The 18206-nt window shown below is 44.4% G+C and overlaps 1 protein-coding gene across 4 annotated transcripts in view; it reads left to right on the top strand.

Moving 5' to 3' along the window:
* Positions 1–18206, top strand: part of MOB3B (MOB kinase activator 3B) — a 234077-nt gene that overhangs the window by 204159 nt on the left and 11712 nt on the right. For 2 of the 4 annotated variants that reach the window (XM_032636197.1, XM_032636198.1), the window contains exon 4: positions 1227–2664. The exons of 1 other annotated variant lie outside the window; for it this stretch is intronic. In XM_032636197.1, the coding sequence (XP_032492088.1) occupies positions 1227–1256 (30 nt within the window). In that variant the 3' untranslated portion in view covers positions 1257–2664. Of the gene's footprint in view, positions 1–1226; positions 6406–18206 lie in introns of those variants that run through there. One more of the 4 variants, XM_032636196.1, reaches the window with a different exon arrangement.

Below are 18206 nucleotides of genomic sequence, written 5' to 3'. Positions count from 1 at the left end.
ACGCCTATTCACAAGCTCCTGTTACTCAGATGTTTCCTATTTGATAGGGGGCGCTGGAGGGTGAGCTGGGGTCAGCGTGCAAGAGAGGTAGCAGCTGGCGTCAGCTCTGCAGCAGGTGGACCTCAGAAGCGGCTCATTCATCTAACTAAAATATATGAGACGTGTCCTCCTAAATGCCACAAGGCACAAGTCTCCTTCCCAGCCTGTGATCCAGGACATTCTTAAGGATGAAAGAGGAGCTGCTGCCCTGTGCCAGGCACTGTGCTAGTGAGGGTTTCTTCTTCCTGACACCTTGGAGCTCACAAGTAAAGCCAACCCACATGCCCGTCGCCCATGTGTGTGCACGCGCACGCACACACACACACACACACACAGGTGTACAAACTGGCTCCTTGCGCGCAGGCCTCCAGGTGGGCACAGGTGGGGGGCGTGGCTGATCCACAGTGGTAGGGGCGGGAGTGCCTGAAGGCCTCCCAGGCAGATCAGAGTCATCTTGCTGGAGTTGGGAAGATGAATGGCAATTAGCCAAGAGAGCCGGGCGTGGTAGGAGCAGGCCGCGGGCGAGGGTCTCGCCTGTGCAGAGACCCAGAGAAGGAGAACAGATGACACATTTGGGATCTATAAATGCCCACAAGAGCATTTATAGAAAGGCCAGCTGGTTATGGTTGACTGTCAGACACATTGGAATAGTCTTCATTTCTGTTAAGAAATGTCCTTCCTCCCACTTTTCTTGACTTTTACCTATCCTTCATTTTCTCATCTTTGATTGAAACTTACGTAAAGAGAAATTGTGCTCTACTGTAAGGACAACAGCCGTCTAAATCCAATGATCATATCAACCAGTAAGTGATACTTCACTCCTGATGGGGAGACTGCTGGGAGTGGTGGAGACTGGGGCAAACTGGAGAGTGTATTCTGCATCTGAAGAGGACAGCAATTCTCAACTCAGCTGCCCAGTGGCTCCAGATCTTGCAATTTTTCCAAAACACAGAGCAACCTGGATTTTTGGCAAGTTAGCTGAGGTTTTTAAACATTGCTTTGATTAAAAAAAAAAAAAAGCCTGCAGCCAGTGGAATACATCTGTATGCAGAGCCTTATTCCTGGGCCATGCTTGCAAGCTCTGGTTTAAAGGCTCCAGAGGTTGCCAGGGTATTTTCAGAATCCTTCAACAAGTCATTGCTCTGCTTATAGTTACTCCTAACCATCCTTCTCCCCCTGCTTTCCAGAAAGAGATGACGAGCAGGATGTGTCACTAACGCCCCATCTTACCCTACGGAAGAAAGAGGAAAAGCTGTTTCCTCCTGGAGTCCCGGGCCGGCAGGAGGGAGACCTCCCTGGCTGAAAAGGTGCACCTACTTCCAGGAGCAGGCAAGCTGGAGACCGGCGGTGACTCCTGAGAGATGTTCCCCGCTCACTTCGTGTGCCCTTAACCGTCTGAGCGCTGCTAGCCGTGACCTGTGGACCTGGCCAGGAGAGAAGGACGGCCCCTCACCCATCCTGGAGGAAGGAAGCCTCTGCACTTACATGCGTGTCGCAGTTCTGCCTGTGACCTGCCACCTAAGCTTTACTGGAATTCAGGTTTTGAGACTGAGATACTTACCTGTACTTTTCCACTTACCTGTCTCGTCAGCCGGCTGCCTTTTCTGTAACGTGTTTTCTGAGTACCCAGTGAATTTTGGAGCTCTGGACGCACAGCCAGTTTTTCTCTAACAAGCCTTCCTGTGCGGTCCCTGCAGGCTCTGGCCCTGATGCCGTGGTCTTGGCTGGGAGGTCCGAGGCCCGTGCCACAGCATCAGTGCAGTTTCCCCCATAAGCAGTTTGACCAGGGACCACTCCACGGGGTGGCTTGTCTTGCCCCAGATAGGGTCTGCACACTTTCATTGCAGGGAAGAGACTGGTCTTTAGCCTAAGGCTAACTAGTTACCAGTTCACCCTCAACTGAATGTGCTTTTTATAACCACACCATTCCTTGTCTCTTCCGTTCAAGATATTTTTTTTTCCCTGTTTCCCCGAAGAGAGAAATAAAAGGAAGTTATAAATGACCAAGAATGATCAGCAGATGCCCTCAGCCAAATTAGTGCAGTGTTTGTTCATTATTAAAGGGTGTGGTGGCTATCTTCGAACAATACTGAAATTTCAGTGGAAAAAAAAAACCCAACAAAAGTACAATGGGTAATTTGGTGCCTGTAGCTCAAATGCCCCGCCCACTGATTCGTAATCGTCCCAGACGGCCCTCTGAGCTTCTAGATCTAGCCGATGTTTTCTTCCTCTTCCTCTGCGCTCTCCCTTCCTCTGCCCTATGATATTATGGCACAAAGTTAATTTCTGCCCGGAGGATGCTGGCGCCACAGTTGCCAAGGTAACAGTGGAGCTGGAGCCAACTTCCTTCTCCCAGCCTTCCCAGTGTTTCTATCCCAGTAGACAGAATCATTCTGTGCTACATCCTGCCTTTTGAAAGCTAAGTGACTTTTAGCTGAAGCAATGTTGCCTTCTCTGATTCATTCGCAAAACCGTGGTGGTCCTGAGAGCCTATGACTAGGGGGTGATGATACTTCCAGTGAGCATTTGAATTCGACAAAATAGCAGTTGGTGGAGGGATGTAGATAAGAATGTATTGGGGCATTTCAATGTAATACTGATTAAAGAGTAACTCAACAGCTCTGATTTTGTTTCATTGCATGTAATGTGTTAAAAACCATTTGGAGCTGCTGCGAGAGCCTAGAAAGGCATGAAGTCTTTCTTGGTCCAAACTGAGAAAGGGTCAACGGTCTGGGCACCGTGGCATTCTGTGTTGACCTAACCCGGCAAACCGACCCTTGCTTTGTATCTCGTCAAAGTTGTCTCATGGAATCCAAGTGCTGCTACCTCTCTCCATATTGTTGTGCTCTGATCAACAACAAACGTACCTTTTTTGCTTTTTGTTTTTTTGCTTCCTAAGTAACTTCGAGAGGACAAGATAGGCAAAGATTTTTCTCAGCATCATTTTTGGCTGAAAGGATATCTGACTGTCCCGTCTTCCCGACCCATGCACGATGCAGTTAGTGCCACGTGGGAGTGTTGAGCAGTGAGACAGAGAAATGACAGCATGGAGCCCAGGCCCTGGGAGGAACTCTGAAGCTCTGCACAATGGAAAACACAGGAGTTTTGCATTAAAAAGTTGACTAAGTTGGGCTTCCCTGGTGGCGCAGTGGTTGAGAGTCCTCCTGCCGATGCAGGGGACGCGGGCTCGTGCCCCGGTCCGGGAAGATCCCACATGCCGCGGAGCGGCTGGGGATCGTGAGCCGTGGCCGCTGAGCCTGCGCGTCCGGAGCCTGTGCTCCGCAACGGGAGAGGCCACAACAGTGAGAGGCCCGCGTACCGCAAAAAAAAAAAAAGTTGACTAAGTTCCGGTATTTCAATAATGCCTGATCAAGTAGGATGCTGGACTCTGAAGACTTCTGTTATGAAGTCTTTTGAAGGTTATTTTCTGTTAACTGTGCATATGCAATTTCCATTCAATTAAAAAAAAATCCAGAGTTTTTTAAAACTTCTTGGAACAATTTCCCCCTGGTTGTATTGCTCGCTGCGCTAATCGGCACTGCTAGGGTTAAGTGCTGGCAAACCACTCTTACGTTTTAATTACAGACTGTTCCTATTCCCGTAGAACTTTGTTTGGCAAATTCTGAAGAAAATCATTACGGACGATCTTTTATCTCTTTGGCCTGACTACATGCTAAGTACCTCTCCTGGCAAATGGAGATCTGAGCTCCTGGCAGCTCTTCAGGCATCTCCTACTCTCTGGGTCTGAGACTGACATCTTGCTTCTTCCTCTTAACCTGGCTCGCTCTCCCTCATTTCCCACTATTTTTTTTTTTTTTAGTTGAGTAATACATGTATCCATGATTTTCTTTTTTTTTTTTTTTTTTGAGAAATGTCAAAGTGGAAATTTCAAAAAGGAAAGCTTACAATGACATCCATATACCCGTAGTTGTCATTCTCTTTAGTTAATGGATTAGAGTCCTTCTTTTATGTATGTGTGAGGTGTGTGTGTACGTGTGTGTGTGTGTGTGCGTGCGCGTGCGTATGTGGGTCTTTCATGACACTGACATTAGTAAAGAGTTCTGGCTGGTTTGTTTGTAGAATGTTCCACAATCTGGCTTTTTTTTCTGATTGTTTCCTCATTTTTAGATTCAGGTTAAACATTTTTTAGCAAGAATACTATGTAAGTGATGTGTTTCTTTCCTTTTGCATCATATCAGGAAGCATATAATGTCTAGTTGTCTCTTTTTATGATAAATATTAAGCTTGATCAGTGGGTTGAGGTGTTATCTGCCTGATCCATTCATTATAAAGTTCCATAATTCATTATAAAGATCTGAAATTCCGTATGCATACATTTTGTAGAGTGTGAGATAGTACATATGTGCTTTCCTTTCCTAGTATTCACAAAGAGGTCCAGGATCTCCAAAAGATTACAGCCATTGCAGTTAGATGATATAGCAGTGACAGAGAATTCATCTTTTCCCATTTAACAGAAGAGGACACAAAAAGTTTCCCTCTGCAGGTAATGCATCAGTATGCTGACTAATGAGAATTTGTGCGGTCCCTGAAGCCAGAGCTAAGACATATATAACTTTTTTTTCTCCCATCCTCAGTGACCTCCCATTCAGACCGATGGTTTATTTTAGAGAGCGTGCATTTTCATTGATGGTGATTGCCCAAGGGTGCAAAAATTGATTTGGGTGGGGAGGAAATCTTATATATTACACTGGGTCATGGCCTGACCATAGTACATATACAGATATGAAGTATATATGTAGTATTAAATTTCCGTAGGGATAGGGAGATGATTAGGAATAAAATGTCTAAAAAGGCTCTTTAGGAGGGTGACAATTTTAAAACATTGAGAAATACCCATCTGGAGTCAGTTTCTACTTCTGAGATTTCTCATTTTCTCTTCCTGGGGTGTTTGCTCATTTCTGAGGGCCAGGATGAATGGAAGCAACTTCGAGAGATTTCTTAAGCTATTCCTTCTACCCTCCCAAACCACATCAGTAACATTCCAGGTGAAAAACCAATTCTCCTCTCAACGGTCTTCAGGCACAGAAATTCTGCAGCATCCTCTGGTATAACCCACAGACCAGATTCAATCTGAAATCCTTCCATTCAACTTGAGTTAAACTATTATCTGTGCGTTTCAGCTCACCTTTTCTAGTATCCCACATTGAGACCCAAAGACTGTATAAGTAAAAACATACTAAATGAGAGCTTTATTTGCATGGCCACTAAATATTTGAAGACTGTTACCAGGTGTCTTTCAGCCTTCCTCCATTTATCACCTCCCAATGGCGAAATTCTCTTGGAGGTCTCGTTGCCCCACTGCTAACATTGCTATACTTCAGCCTGAAACCTTCCCAAAGCTCTCCATGTCACTGTGCATTATGGATGTAACTAGCAGTGAACATTAAGAAATTACTGCATGCTGTCTCCAAACTATGTTGTGTCTTTGCTAACTCTTGACTTGATTTTATACACTTATAAATGTTCTTTTCTATTGTATTTGCCCGCACTAAATCCTTATCTATATTCTGTTCCGCCATTTTGCTTTTCTTCTTTAGCTTCCTTCCTTCCTACCTTTAGCGTTCCCTGTAAGATCACACTGAGTTATTTTGTTTTAATCTCCTCTTTAATTGGCCAAGCATTAGGGGACGTGGATAGAATTTCTCTTCTCTTTTTGTGGTGATTATGTCATTCTGGTCATTAATGGAAGCACATCACTTCCTGTGGCCTCTAGCCTTACACCGCTTCCACACCCTATGGGTATCACACTGTGAGAACAAGAAATCCCGTAGGAAAAGTACAGCCACCAAGGAATGTGTACAAAGGCAAAATCACTAAAAGGAGTCTGATGTGTCACTTGGTTAATACTGTTGTCCTTTGTGCTTTGATCATTTTAGTTCTTAATGAAATAGGTGATTCTCTCCTAGAATTAGCGAAACAAAGCGTGTTTTGGAACTAATGGGGTTTTTTTCCCTGCTTTTAAAAATGTATCAACAAAAAAACTTATAACACGTCGTTTCCCTCTGGGCAGTTATTAATTCTGGGTAACCAGTTTTCAATGAATAAATAAGGATTTTAGTAACTTTTAGAGGGAAGAGTCCATTTCTAATCTGACAGTTATGCTGTTTTACTAGCTTTTAATGTTCTAATTTCAAAGTTTTTCAGTATCTTTTCTAATTGCATCAGAAAAAAGATTTAGCATATTTTTAGTTCCATTTGTGATTAAATTGAGGGTTTGGTTCTAAGAACAGACTAACAATGAAAAACAATTCAAATGCAAGATAAGACTAAAGGATATTTACGAAATCAGTTTTATGTGAGCTTAGGAATTCAAATGTTACAAATAAAAGACACATAACCATCTTCTATCTTGTCTTTTTTATGTGTTTGTTTTATTTCTTTAACAAGCATATTCTTCATCCTGCAGTGATCCTGGAACAAATCAATGAAAAGAAAGGTTAACTCTACAAAAAACTAATTCAAAACTTATTTTAGAACACATGCACATGTTTGTATTTTAGCAGAAGTTCCTTTATTCTATTACAGATTTTCCCGGGAGGGTGTCATGCATATTGTGTAGCTTCTCAACAGGTTAATGTTGTACATCTTTTTTCTTGCAGTAGGATTCAGTATTAAGTTTGGTAACAGCCTGGCATATAAAGGTAATAAGTCTAGATTATAGAAGAAACTCATCAACCAGAGTAAACACACCTGAGGTTTAATCTCAGGCTTGCCACTACCTTATTTGTATGACCTTAGGTAGTATATTTAATTGTTCTGCGCCTCAGATTTCTGAACTGCAGCTGGGGTCCTAGATTTGTTCCTATGTAGCTTATAATTATTTTTGGACACTGATGTAAGATTAAAATATTAACATATTTGGAAAAGCAGAAACATGTACATTCTATATACTTATATATTATTGATATTAGTACATTTACAGTCACTGCGTAATCATTGTAAATGACTCCAAACGTAGCCCCCGTTCCTAATAGCAACAATAGAATACTATGTCTGACGAAAGCTGTTTGTGACGAGGTGATTTCTAGACACAGGGCAGTGAGGAACGAGATTTCTGGAACTCAATCACACATATAAGGGTTTCTCTGTTTCTCAGTTCCACTGTCTGAAATGTGTACCAAGAAGTGACAGAGAGGCGGGCTATGGACGGAATTTGTCCTGCAGGCATGTTTTGTTGGACCTATGTAGACTGTAGTTGTTGTTGTTGTTTAACTAGTACCGACGTTTAAAAATCGGAAAATTTGACACATGAAAATTTCTGGCTTCTCTTACAAAATCAGAAGATCTGGCCACACAAGGCTTTTGTTTTCAGGAATCGGCTGAGAAGTGGCTGACCCATTTTGATGGAGTTGTCTCTCTAATGTACCACTGTCCTCTTACACTGGGATGCTTCACTCATGTACATTTTTTGCCACTCCCCTAAGGCATGTCTGGTCACAGCCCCTGCTTTACCATGTCTAGAGAGGCCCCTGAGGAAACCACTATTTTAATTTTCAAATGTATCCCCATACACATTGAATACCTGGTATTATTATATTCTCCCTAGTAACCTACATTGTATTAATGATAATAAATGGAAAACTGTCTTAGAAGACAATAAATTCAAACCAGATGCCTTCAGTTCTTCCACCCAACAGCAGCAAACTTGATACTCCCATAAGAAGCTTGCTTCCCGTGGAAGCTAAGCTGATCATTAAATCTATGCAATCTTTCAATATCCTAAATTCTTAAATTTCAACTTTGCTTCCAAGCAGACTTCATTGCTACATTGACCAAAATGATAAAGAACTGTCATTGGGAAGCAATCGTAGTGTCATTTATAACAATTACATATTTTATCTGATTTTTCTATTTCATTGTGAAGTAGATTTTAACAGAACACGTTATTTTAACGGAAACTTCTTGTTTTAATGCAGCATTCATCATCTAACTGAGTTTTAATGAGGACAAAAAAACAAACAAAAATTTCCAGTACTTAATAAATGAAAACCCAAATGAGGACATCCAATTCAATCTAATTAAACTTTGATTGAGCTTATAAATATTACTGCATACTAGATTAAGTTGAATAACTGCTCCAAAGGAAATTGTATCATATAACTGAGATGTGACCTCACCTATAACCAAATCAGCAAAGGATAAGAGTGTAAGCATTTTCAAGAAATATATAGAACATAGAGGTACAAAAGTATCAACAGAATCCTGTTTATTAACCCAGAAACAATATTTTGGATAACTGTTTCTCCATAACTGTGCATATAATGTCTCTACAATGATATATTTAGTATTGCTAAAAACTACATGCTGACATCCATCCGTAAGAGGCAGCAGCATTTAGAAAAATCGTACATTGTGACTTGTTTATTTATCTAAAGGCTAATTATTTCACTTAGGGCAAAGATGCTGAGGTCTTTTAGACAGGATGAAGTTTGGTGGGAGAAGTTAACATTGGCTGGACATGAGGAACTGGGCCACCCACCCCTGCCCGGTCTGTGGATGAGAATATAGTCCCTTCTTTGCTCAAAACCTCGGATTAAAAGCCTTCAGTTCCCCTCTCTCCCTCCACTCCTTGCTGGCGTCACACATGCTGGTCACATTCACACTTACGGCCTCTGCGCTGGCCGTTCCCCTGCTGGATGCTTTGGCCCCAAATACCCTCATGTCTAATTCCTTCTCGCCTCAAGTCTTTGCTTGAATGTCACCTTCTCACTGGGGCCTCTGCTGGTCACGCCTGTCCACCAAGACTCACAGTCCCCCTTTCTCTGGGCAAATGTTCTCTTTCCCATAGCATCTATGTTGTGTAATTTATTTACTAGGTTTATTGTGTATTGTCTGTCTCCCCCAACTAGAATATAAATTCCATGTCATCAGGGATCTCCGTTTTGTTGGTTGATGTATACCTAGCACCTAGAAGAGGGTGTCTGGCACATAGTAGATGCTCAATAGACCTTTGATGAATGAATGAATGAATGAATGAATGAATTCACATGGAAGACAAGTGCCTAATTAAGATCTGCTATCAGAGAGAGATTAATTAACAGCAATGTATAATAATGATAATATTAGATGCTACTAACACCAAAAGTATACATTTGAGTGCATACTCTTAGCACACGCTAAGCGTTTTACTTGGATTATCTCATTTAATGGTCATGATGGGGTGGGTTATGATGAGATAACCCACCACGAGGTGGGTTATCTATGTGTATCCCCATTTTAAAGTCAGAGTTACCTAGGTAATTTGCCTGAGGTCACAAGCAAGAAAGTGATGTCACACAGGGATGCTCCAGAGCCCACACTCTGCACTAAAGGAGTCACCCCCCCCCCCACCCACCATGAGGCGTCAGGCTCTTCTCACATGGTCTTCCTCTCTATAGATGCCGCGGCCACGTCATATAGCAGTTCAGCCTGCAGTTTCTCTCCTGGCCATTTGTTAATGTGAATGTAGCAGTGCTTCTGTGACCAGTCCATCTGTGGTCAGAAAGCATTTCTATTCACAAGATGTTCATTCACAAATACAGAGTGGACCCTTAGTCAGAGATTAGGTGGGACAACAGATCTAACGGGGCCACCAAGAAGATCAGAATAACTGGTCCACAGAGTGTTGAGTGGTGTGAGGCCAAGACCAGAGGCCACGATGAGGTCCCTGAGTGGGCAGGGGACACAAGTCCAGGAGGAATCACCCAGGTTGGGAGCAGGGTGTTCCTATGATCAATTGAAATGGTACATAAGAAACTTCTAGGTCTTGCTCCCTGCTGTGAAATGGGAAGAATAAAAGCATGCATTTCACTCATCCTTAGAGGAAAACAAAAAGACTTTTAAGAATTAATAAACAGGACTTCCCTGGTGGCGCAGTGGTTGGGAATCTGCCTGCCAGTGCCGGGGATGCCGGTTTGAGCCCTGGTCCGGGAAGATCCCACGTGCCACAGGGCAACTGGGCCGGTGCGCCACAACTACTGAAGTCCGCGCGCCTAGAGCCCGTGCTCCGCAACAAGAGAAGCCACCGCAGTGAGAAGCCCGCGCACTGCAACGAAGAGTAGCCCCCGCTCGCCGCAACTAGGGAAGCCTGCGCGCAGCAACAAAGACCCAACGCAGCCAAAAATAAATAAATTAAAAAAAAGAATTAATAAGCAGAAACACCCAACGCAGAAGATTAGCTTTGACAATAAGAAATTTGAGAAACTATCACAGTTAATTTTTGCTTTTTATTCTCTATGAAAAAAATTAATGCATTAATTCTCCAGCCGTAATGTAAAATATGTGGTTACAGGAACTACTAGAAATATACAGCCGAGAGGCTAGAGTAAAGAGCGGCTGAGGGATTTACTTATGCATGTATGCCATGGGCTAATTTAGAAGTGAATAGGAAACACTGAATTTGAAAAGCAGCCTCCATTCCATCCACCTGACTTATGCAGCTTCCTTTGAGGTCACCAGGAGTCGTGCAGAGCATAAATGTTTACAAGTTCCTGGTTCCACCGGGAGATCTTTAATATGTCAGGACATAATGCTGGCCTATGTTTTAAGGCTGGATGAAATTAGTATGCTGCGATGAGATGAACGACGTTTACCTTCCCGTTCCTAGGGCTCCGTGGATATTATCCGTGAAATGATTCAACCTCCAAACATAGAGGCAGCATTTGTCAAAAGTGGAGTGAGTAGTGGGAGTATTTTTTTAATAGTAAATCATTAGATTCAGCAATAATTGAACCAAGGAAGTTAAAGAAAATTCTTTCAAAAGGTGAACCCCGTTTCACACTCCTAGGAAGAATTTTTAACACATCTCCAACCTTAGCGTGGGCTTCCTGAGGCTGTGCAGATAACACCGGGTGTAGCTTTGGTATTAAGTACTAACAGGGTATTATCTAGACATTGAATTCAGTAAAACCCTGTGAGCATATGGATTTGAAATAAAAGAAATATACAATTGCAAGTCCAGAAAGTTCCTAGCAGCTGTAAGCTGTAAGTTATTGCCACGTTAACATTCAGGAAAAAAGATTGTGCTGTCCTTGGGCTCATGGCATTGCATTGAAATTTGCGTTCTCTCTCCTAAGTGACTGAAAAAGGACTTCGGAGCGACACGTGAAGGGAAGGTACCCAAGCCCCTCACCCACTGTCAAGAGGAAGAGAAAATAAACAAGGGAATTTTTACATGAACATTCTCTGGTGCTCATAGATTCCTGTTACCGTGTGGGAAAGGACTAGGAACAGAACACATGGGTGTGCTGAGTGCTTTCAAGGGAGTTAGGAGGACATTTCGGGGGGAAGAAGGGCTAGGAATTAATTTACTGAGAATCTACTTTGTGCCAAGCACTGTGTTTGGTACTTGACATATCTCCTCCCATCCCCTCTCACAAACTGTTCCCTGAGGGAACTATTGGTAACAACAGCCATCCGTAATCTGTTGCAGATGTGGTGACCGAGTGCAGTGGCTGGGGAGCTGGGATGAGGCCTTGCTCTCATCCAGTGCCAGGCATCGTGCCAAGCATTTTACTCTGATTATCTGAATTAATCCTCACTCCAGTCCTTGCGGTAGATACTATTGTTATTATTCCCATTTTACAGATGAGGAAACTGAGGTTGAGGGGCAAGAATCTTTTTCAAGGTCATGCAGCTAGTTAGTGGTGGAGCTGGGATTTGAAACCAGGCAGTCTGTCTCCAGACCCCCTGCTCTTCATCACTAGGTTACATCGCTTCAACACACACACTTCAGCTTTAAAAAGTTATTCCTCCTTTTTACCTTGTTCACTTGTTACCCTGGTGACAAAGCTTCTTTCACCGTGAGAGTCAAAACATTAGTCGCCCCTGAAAAGCCCAAAGGAATCTGGGGAAGCAGCGATGAGGAAGTTACACAGGTGAGATGAATGCCTGCTGCACAGAACAGAAAGGGTGAATCTGATGAAAGTGCCCCTGAAAGTTAAGATCGTCAAACTGACGGGTCAAAGGGAGGAAACAAGCGGCTTAATGCCCAGGCGGCTGGCGATGCTCAGCCAGCTGCCTGGGGAAGAAAACCTGGCTTCGGAAGCCCAGTCTCTGCCAGCTTCAGAAGAGCAGCCAGGGGTACAATCGCCCCTCTGATTCAGAGGGGTTCACACCTTCCAATTGTCCCCCGGTTTCCTTTCTGATCAGACTTAGTCTTGCAGGGATGACTAGTACATACCAAGGAACCGGCAAGACTGGAAAATAGGGAAATTCAGCCCAAGTCATCAGGCGAGCACCTCCCTGCTAGTGCTGAGCGCTCTCAAGGGCCCTTCGTCAACCTAGTAACGGGCTCACAGATGCTGTCATTTTGCAGATTTCACTGGGGCAGGAGAATGGAAGCCTCAGCTCCTTTGCTTTGGGCTGGGTGCCCTCATCTGTCTTTGCTTTTTCCCATCCCTGGGTTCAGAAGCCCTTAGAGAAGAAATAATTTTCCCCATTTATGTGCGCTTCTTCAGCATCCATCCTTGTACCAATCGTGTCTGATAACTACTAAGATGTGATTTGCCTTAAGGCCAGCTGGGAGAGATCTATGGACACGAAGGAGACATCTGATAACTGCTAGAGTTCAAATACAGCCGATCCGTGAATACAGAGTGGAGAAAGCCGCTATTTCCAATGGAAAACTTGCCAAAACAGACTATGTAGTCTGGCTCGCAGAAAAGGAAAGTTTTTATTCAGAAAAATTGGAAAACAAACTGTACCCTTTTCTCTACCACTCTTAGATTGTCCTGAAGGGGAGATTTATTTCAATGAGATTATGGAAAGACAAAACAGCAGATAAGATTCAGCAACTTAGGGGAAAGATTTGACCAAACTCTTATTAGAAAATTAGGGACTTCCCTGGTTGTCCAGTGGTTGAGAATCCGTGCTTCCACTGCAGGGGGCGCGGGTTTGATGGCTGGTCAGGGAACTAAGATCCCGCATGCAGCGCAGCACAGCCTAAATTAATTAATTAATCAATTAATTAAAGAAAATTAGCCTCAGAGTCACAGAGGCCCCTCTTCCTCCACTGGCATGGCCTCTGCCTGTCCCTAGGCTCCCCCTTCCTCGTGCCCCAAACTCTACAAAAGCCAGGAGACACTCTCCTTGCCTCCAAATCCCCTCTCCCCTCCCACTCCCCACAAACTGAAGCCAGGCTGCTCTTTCTAAATCCCAGACCTGTGCCCCTTCCCCCCACCCCTCAGTGCTCTTCCCTGGCAGCCCACCACCGCCAGCAGGAACCAGACTCTTTAGCGAGGCCCCGAGGCAGTCTTCTCACAAGTTAGAAAGAATGGCCAACAACCCTTGCACTCATCCTCCATTTTCTGGATTTCGTGGCCTAGAAAGTTTAATATGAAACAACAGAGTGATTTAGGGATGCTCTCCTCACCATCTCTCCTCACCCTTATTTCATAGAAGGAAGGACATTTCAACACCAAAAGAGGAGAAGGAGTAGATCTGGGAATAAAAGCCCATCCTTCAGGTTTCCCTAGTGTAGTGAAAGCGTCTACACCTGCAGCGGCATGCTGGTTGATGCTCTGGGGTTGTAACGCAGGTGTTTTAAATAGCCACGTGCTGTTTTTGTGAGTTTGTTTGGTGCTGATGGTGGCACGTTTTCCTGGCGAGACCTGAATGCCTAGAGGCACTTGATTGTTTGGGTAGCACAACCTTTCAATGCCTGGCCACTCTGACTGTGATCCTGCCGGCCTGACCGTCTGTAAGAAGAAGTACAGGGAGCCTGCCTTCCAGGACAGCCTGGGGACAAGCACACAGCCCACCCTACCTGCTACCACTGCCTCCATGTGACCTGAAGGACAGAACTGCTGTGGCCACCCCCAGAGGTGAGAAATGGCTCCCTTTACCTGAGGCCCTCAAGATTACTGAGATTGCCTCACCCTCCCTTCCCTGCCACTAGCCCACCCCTGCCTAGAGGACCAAGAACTGGAATCAAGCCTCCTCTATGGCTAAGGAGCCTCCGTACGCCCCACCCACACCCCTAGGTGATCTCAGGTAGGAGACAGGCAGCAATAAAGGTAGTTTGGGGGGCTTCCCTGGTGGCGCAGTGGTTAAGAATCCGCCTGCCAATGCAGGGGATACAGGTTCGAGCCCTGCTCCGGGAAGATCTCACATGCCGCAGAGCAACTAAGCCCGTGCGCCACAATTACTGAGCCTGCACTCTAGAGCCCGCGAGCCACAACTACTGAGCCCGTGTGCCACAACTACTGAAGCCCGCCTGCCTAGAGCCCGTGCTCTGCAACAAGAGGTGCCACCACGATGAGAAGCCGGTGCACCGCAATGAAGAGCAGCCCCCGCTTGCCACAACTAGAGAAAGCCTGTGCACAGCAACGAAGACCCAACACAGTCAAAAATAAATAAATAAATAAGTTTATTTTAAAAAAGGATAGTTTGCATGCTAGCCAGAGTCTGGGTCTGGGTTTCTGTCTAAATGTTTCCAGAGGAACTATTATTGGCTCCATCCCTGGAACTGAATCCTAGATCAGAATAAAACTCATAGGATCTAAGCTGGATATTGAAGAAGTTGAGAGGGTAGAGGGCTGCCAGATACAGAGGAAACAGAGAGGACAGGAAATGAGAGAGTCCCATCGGGTGGAAGAACAAGGAGGGCGGGAGCATTTGAATTAGAGCGTGGCCGGGAGAAAAGGTTGTGCTCGGAGAGTGATCTCTTTGAATTTAAGGTTCCAATTTTACTTATTGCTGAATAACTAAATACACCAACACAGTGATGTAAAAGCAACACCTCTCTTATCCTGTCTCATGATTTTGTGGGTCATGGACTAAGGCAGGGCCCAGCTGGGCAATTCTGCTCCACTGATGGCAGTCACTTGATGAGGTTCAGCTGGTGACTGGGCTGATGGGTAGAGCCAAGATGGTGTCACTCAGGTGCCTGATGCTTTGCAGGGATGACCAGAAGACTGGGCTCAGCCAGGCCCCTCTCCTTCTGCATGTAATCTCAGGTCCTCACCGTGGGTTGTCTCCAGTAAGGTACCCCTTACGTGGCAGCTCCGGGCTTCAGAGCTAATATTCCAAGAGACAGGAGTGAAACCGCCATCCCCTTAAGGCCTGGGTCAAATTTTCATATTAGTTCTAATACTGAGTAGACTCTTAAATTTTCTGAGTAAACCATCATGCCATCTGTGAATAATGACAGTTTTGTTTCTTTCTTTCCAATCCTTACATTTTCTATTTTGTTTTCTTGCCTTATTGCACTAAATAGCACCTCTGGTACAGGTTTAGTAAAAGCACCTACATATTTACAGTTTGTTCTTTACAGAATATTTACCAATCTATGCTTTAGACCATAGGTTTAAGTGTGAAAAAAAGAATCGTGAAAGAACTAGGACAAAAAAGTTTATTTTAAAAATAACCTCAGAATGGGGAGGGATAAACTAATTTAAATAAGAAATGGCATGGTACTTCTTACAAAAAAATAAATAGATATGAATTGAGGGGAGGGAGGGAAGGTGGAAGGGGAAATAAACTAAAGAGTGGAGGAAGGCTGACTGGATGCAGCTTGTGGGATGATAAAGAAGAGAGTTATTTTAGGAAACACTAAAGGAGTGTTGGGGAGAAATTTGGATAAAGAATATTTTGAGGAAGTTTTACACTGTATCGTATTATGTAGTATTTTGTATTCCCTTTTCGTGGTCTCTTTATGAGACCTCTCTCAAGGCACATCTTACTTTACAAACTTCTAATAAGACATTAGACTTTACAACTAAGCTTTGTTCACTGTGTGCCAGTCACTGTGCCAAGGGATTTACATGCCACATCTCATTCAATGATTATAACAACTCCATGAGGTGAGTGCCATCATTTCCCCCACTTTACTGATGAAAAAACTGAGTCTCAAAGAGATGAAATATTTTGCTCAAGGTCCAACTGATAGTAAGTGAAGGAGCAGAGATGTGAACCCAGATCACCAGACTCAATGCCAGGACTCTTAACCACTATATATTTCTCCTGGTATTGGCCTTTTCATGGTACCAGAGAAAGGATATGGCAGCTTGTGAGTAGATAGATGCTCATTCTGAGCTCCTGGAATGGAACCAGGACAAGGTAAGTGTTGGCCAGGCTTTCCTGGAGGCAGCTGGCACACTATACTGCAGTATTCCTCTGGAGGAAGGGAATGCATTAACGTTAGTAGGAGTTATAAAGTAAATTAATTCAGAGGCATGAGTGTTTGTCATCAGGACACAGGAGAAAAGAACAGGAAACTGCAGAATATTGACCTCCTTGCAACCACACAAGTGAGGTGAGCCAAGAGCAGGCAGGAATCTAAGTCACAGTAGAGCCTGAATTGAGCAAGTGCTCCCCTTGGTTGCCCTGACAATGGGACCTCCTTCCACTAAAATGTTATTATGATGTGGAAAGACGCATGCATACAAAGTAAACAGTAATTCGGTGCAGAGCAAAAGTGTCAGGGAGGAGTTTGGGAGGAGTTTGTGTAACAGATAGAGGATCAGACCTTAAGGGAAAGAATTTCACTTATGTATTAAAAAGTTGATGTTCTCGGGATGGCTTAGGTTCTGCAGACCTATTGTGCAGGATACTGTCCATGTAAACAATAAGCTGTACACCTGCAGTTTTGTGCTGCCTCACCTCTCCTGCCTGATGCCCTTACTGTACGGAAGGACAACCCTAGGAAGCAGAGTGGGCAGGTCTGTAAGAACCACGCACCAGGGTCCATTTCCAGGCTCTCTTTGTTCCATTGGACAAAGGACAGGGCAGCACAATCCTACCGGGCCTGTAGCACGTTCTCCATGAGTTTTTATTAGGATGGCCTTCTGCCAATATCCCCAACTTAGTCTCCAAATCACTCAGTCCTTCAGCTTACAAAATGGGTTGTTATAAGAAACAGTCCTATGAAATTCATTAATGAGCCTCACAGAAGTTTTCTTTCAGCATTTATTTTAGCACCTACTATGTGCAAGGGTCTGCGGATACAGCAGTAAATAAGATACACTGAGTCTCACAGAGCTTATGTTCTAGCAAGGGGAGACTATCAGGAAATATTATTTGCATGCAAATAGCTCCTTATGATCAGGATGAATCCTCCAAGGGTAAGCTCAAGGCACTATATAAGAACAGGAGAACCTGATTTGGTTCAAGATGGTGGAGTAGAAGCACGTGTGCTCACTCCCTCTTGCGAGAGAACCGGAATCACAACTAACTGCTGAATAATCATGACAGGAAGACACTGGAACTCACCAAAAAAGATGCCCCACATCCAAAGACAAAGGAGAAGCCACAATGAGACAGCAGGAGGGACGCAATCACAATAAAATCAAATCCCATAACTGCTGGGTGGGTGACTCACGAACTGGAGAACAATTATACCACAGAAGTCCACCCACTGGAGTGAAGGTTCTGAGCCCCACGTCAGGGTTCCCAAACTGGGGTCCAGCAACGGGAGGAGGAATCCCCAGAGAATCAGACTTTGAAGGCAAGTGGGATTTGATTGCAGGACTTCAACAGGACTGGGAGAAACAGAGACTCCACTCTTGGAGGGCACACACAAAGTAGTGTGCACATCGGGACACAGGGGAAGGAGCAGTGACCCCAGGGGAGACTGAACCAGACCTACCTGCTAGTGTTGGAGGGTCTCCTGCAGAGTCAGGGGATGGCTGTGGCTCACCATGGAGACAAGGAAACTGGCAGCAGAAGTTCTGGGAAGTACTCCTTGGCATGAGCCCTCCTGGAGTCCACCATTAGCCCCACCAAAGAGCCTCTAGCCTCCAGTGCTGAGTCACCTCAGGCCAAACAACCAACAGGGAATGGAACTCAGCCCCACCCATCAGCAGACAAGTGGATTAAAGTTTTACTGAGCTCTGCCCACAAGAGCAACACCCAGCTCTACCCACCACCAGTTCCTCCTATCAGGAAGCATGCACAAGCCTCTTAGATAGCCTCATCCACCAGAGGGCAGACAGCAGAAGCAAGAAGAACTACAGTCCTGCAGACTGTGGAATTAAAACCACATTCACGGAAAGATAGACAAAATGAAAAGGCAGAGGGCTATGTACCAGATGAAGGGACAATATAAAACCCCAGAAAAAAAAACTAAATGAAGTGGAGATAGGCAACCTTCCAGAAAAAGAATTCAGAATAATGATAGTGAAGATGATCCAGAGCCTCAGAAAAAGAATGGAGGCAAAGATTGAAAA

The sequence above is a fragment of the Phocoena sinus genome, chromosome 6 (assembly GCF_008692025.1).
Source record: "Phocoena sinus isolate mPhoSin1 chromosome 6, mPhoSin1.pri, whole genome shotgun sequence".
Classification (NCBI taxonomy): domain Eukaryota; kingdom Metazoa; phylum Chordata; class Mammalia; order Artiodactyla; family Phocoenidae; genus Phocoena; species Phocoena sinus.
The sequence above is the reverse complement of the archived record's forward strand: the minus strand, read 5'-3'. Positions and strand labels throughout refer to the sequence as shown.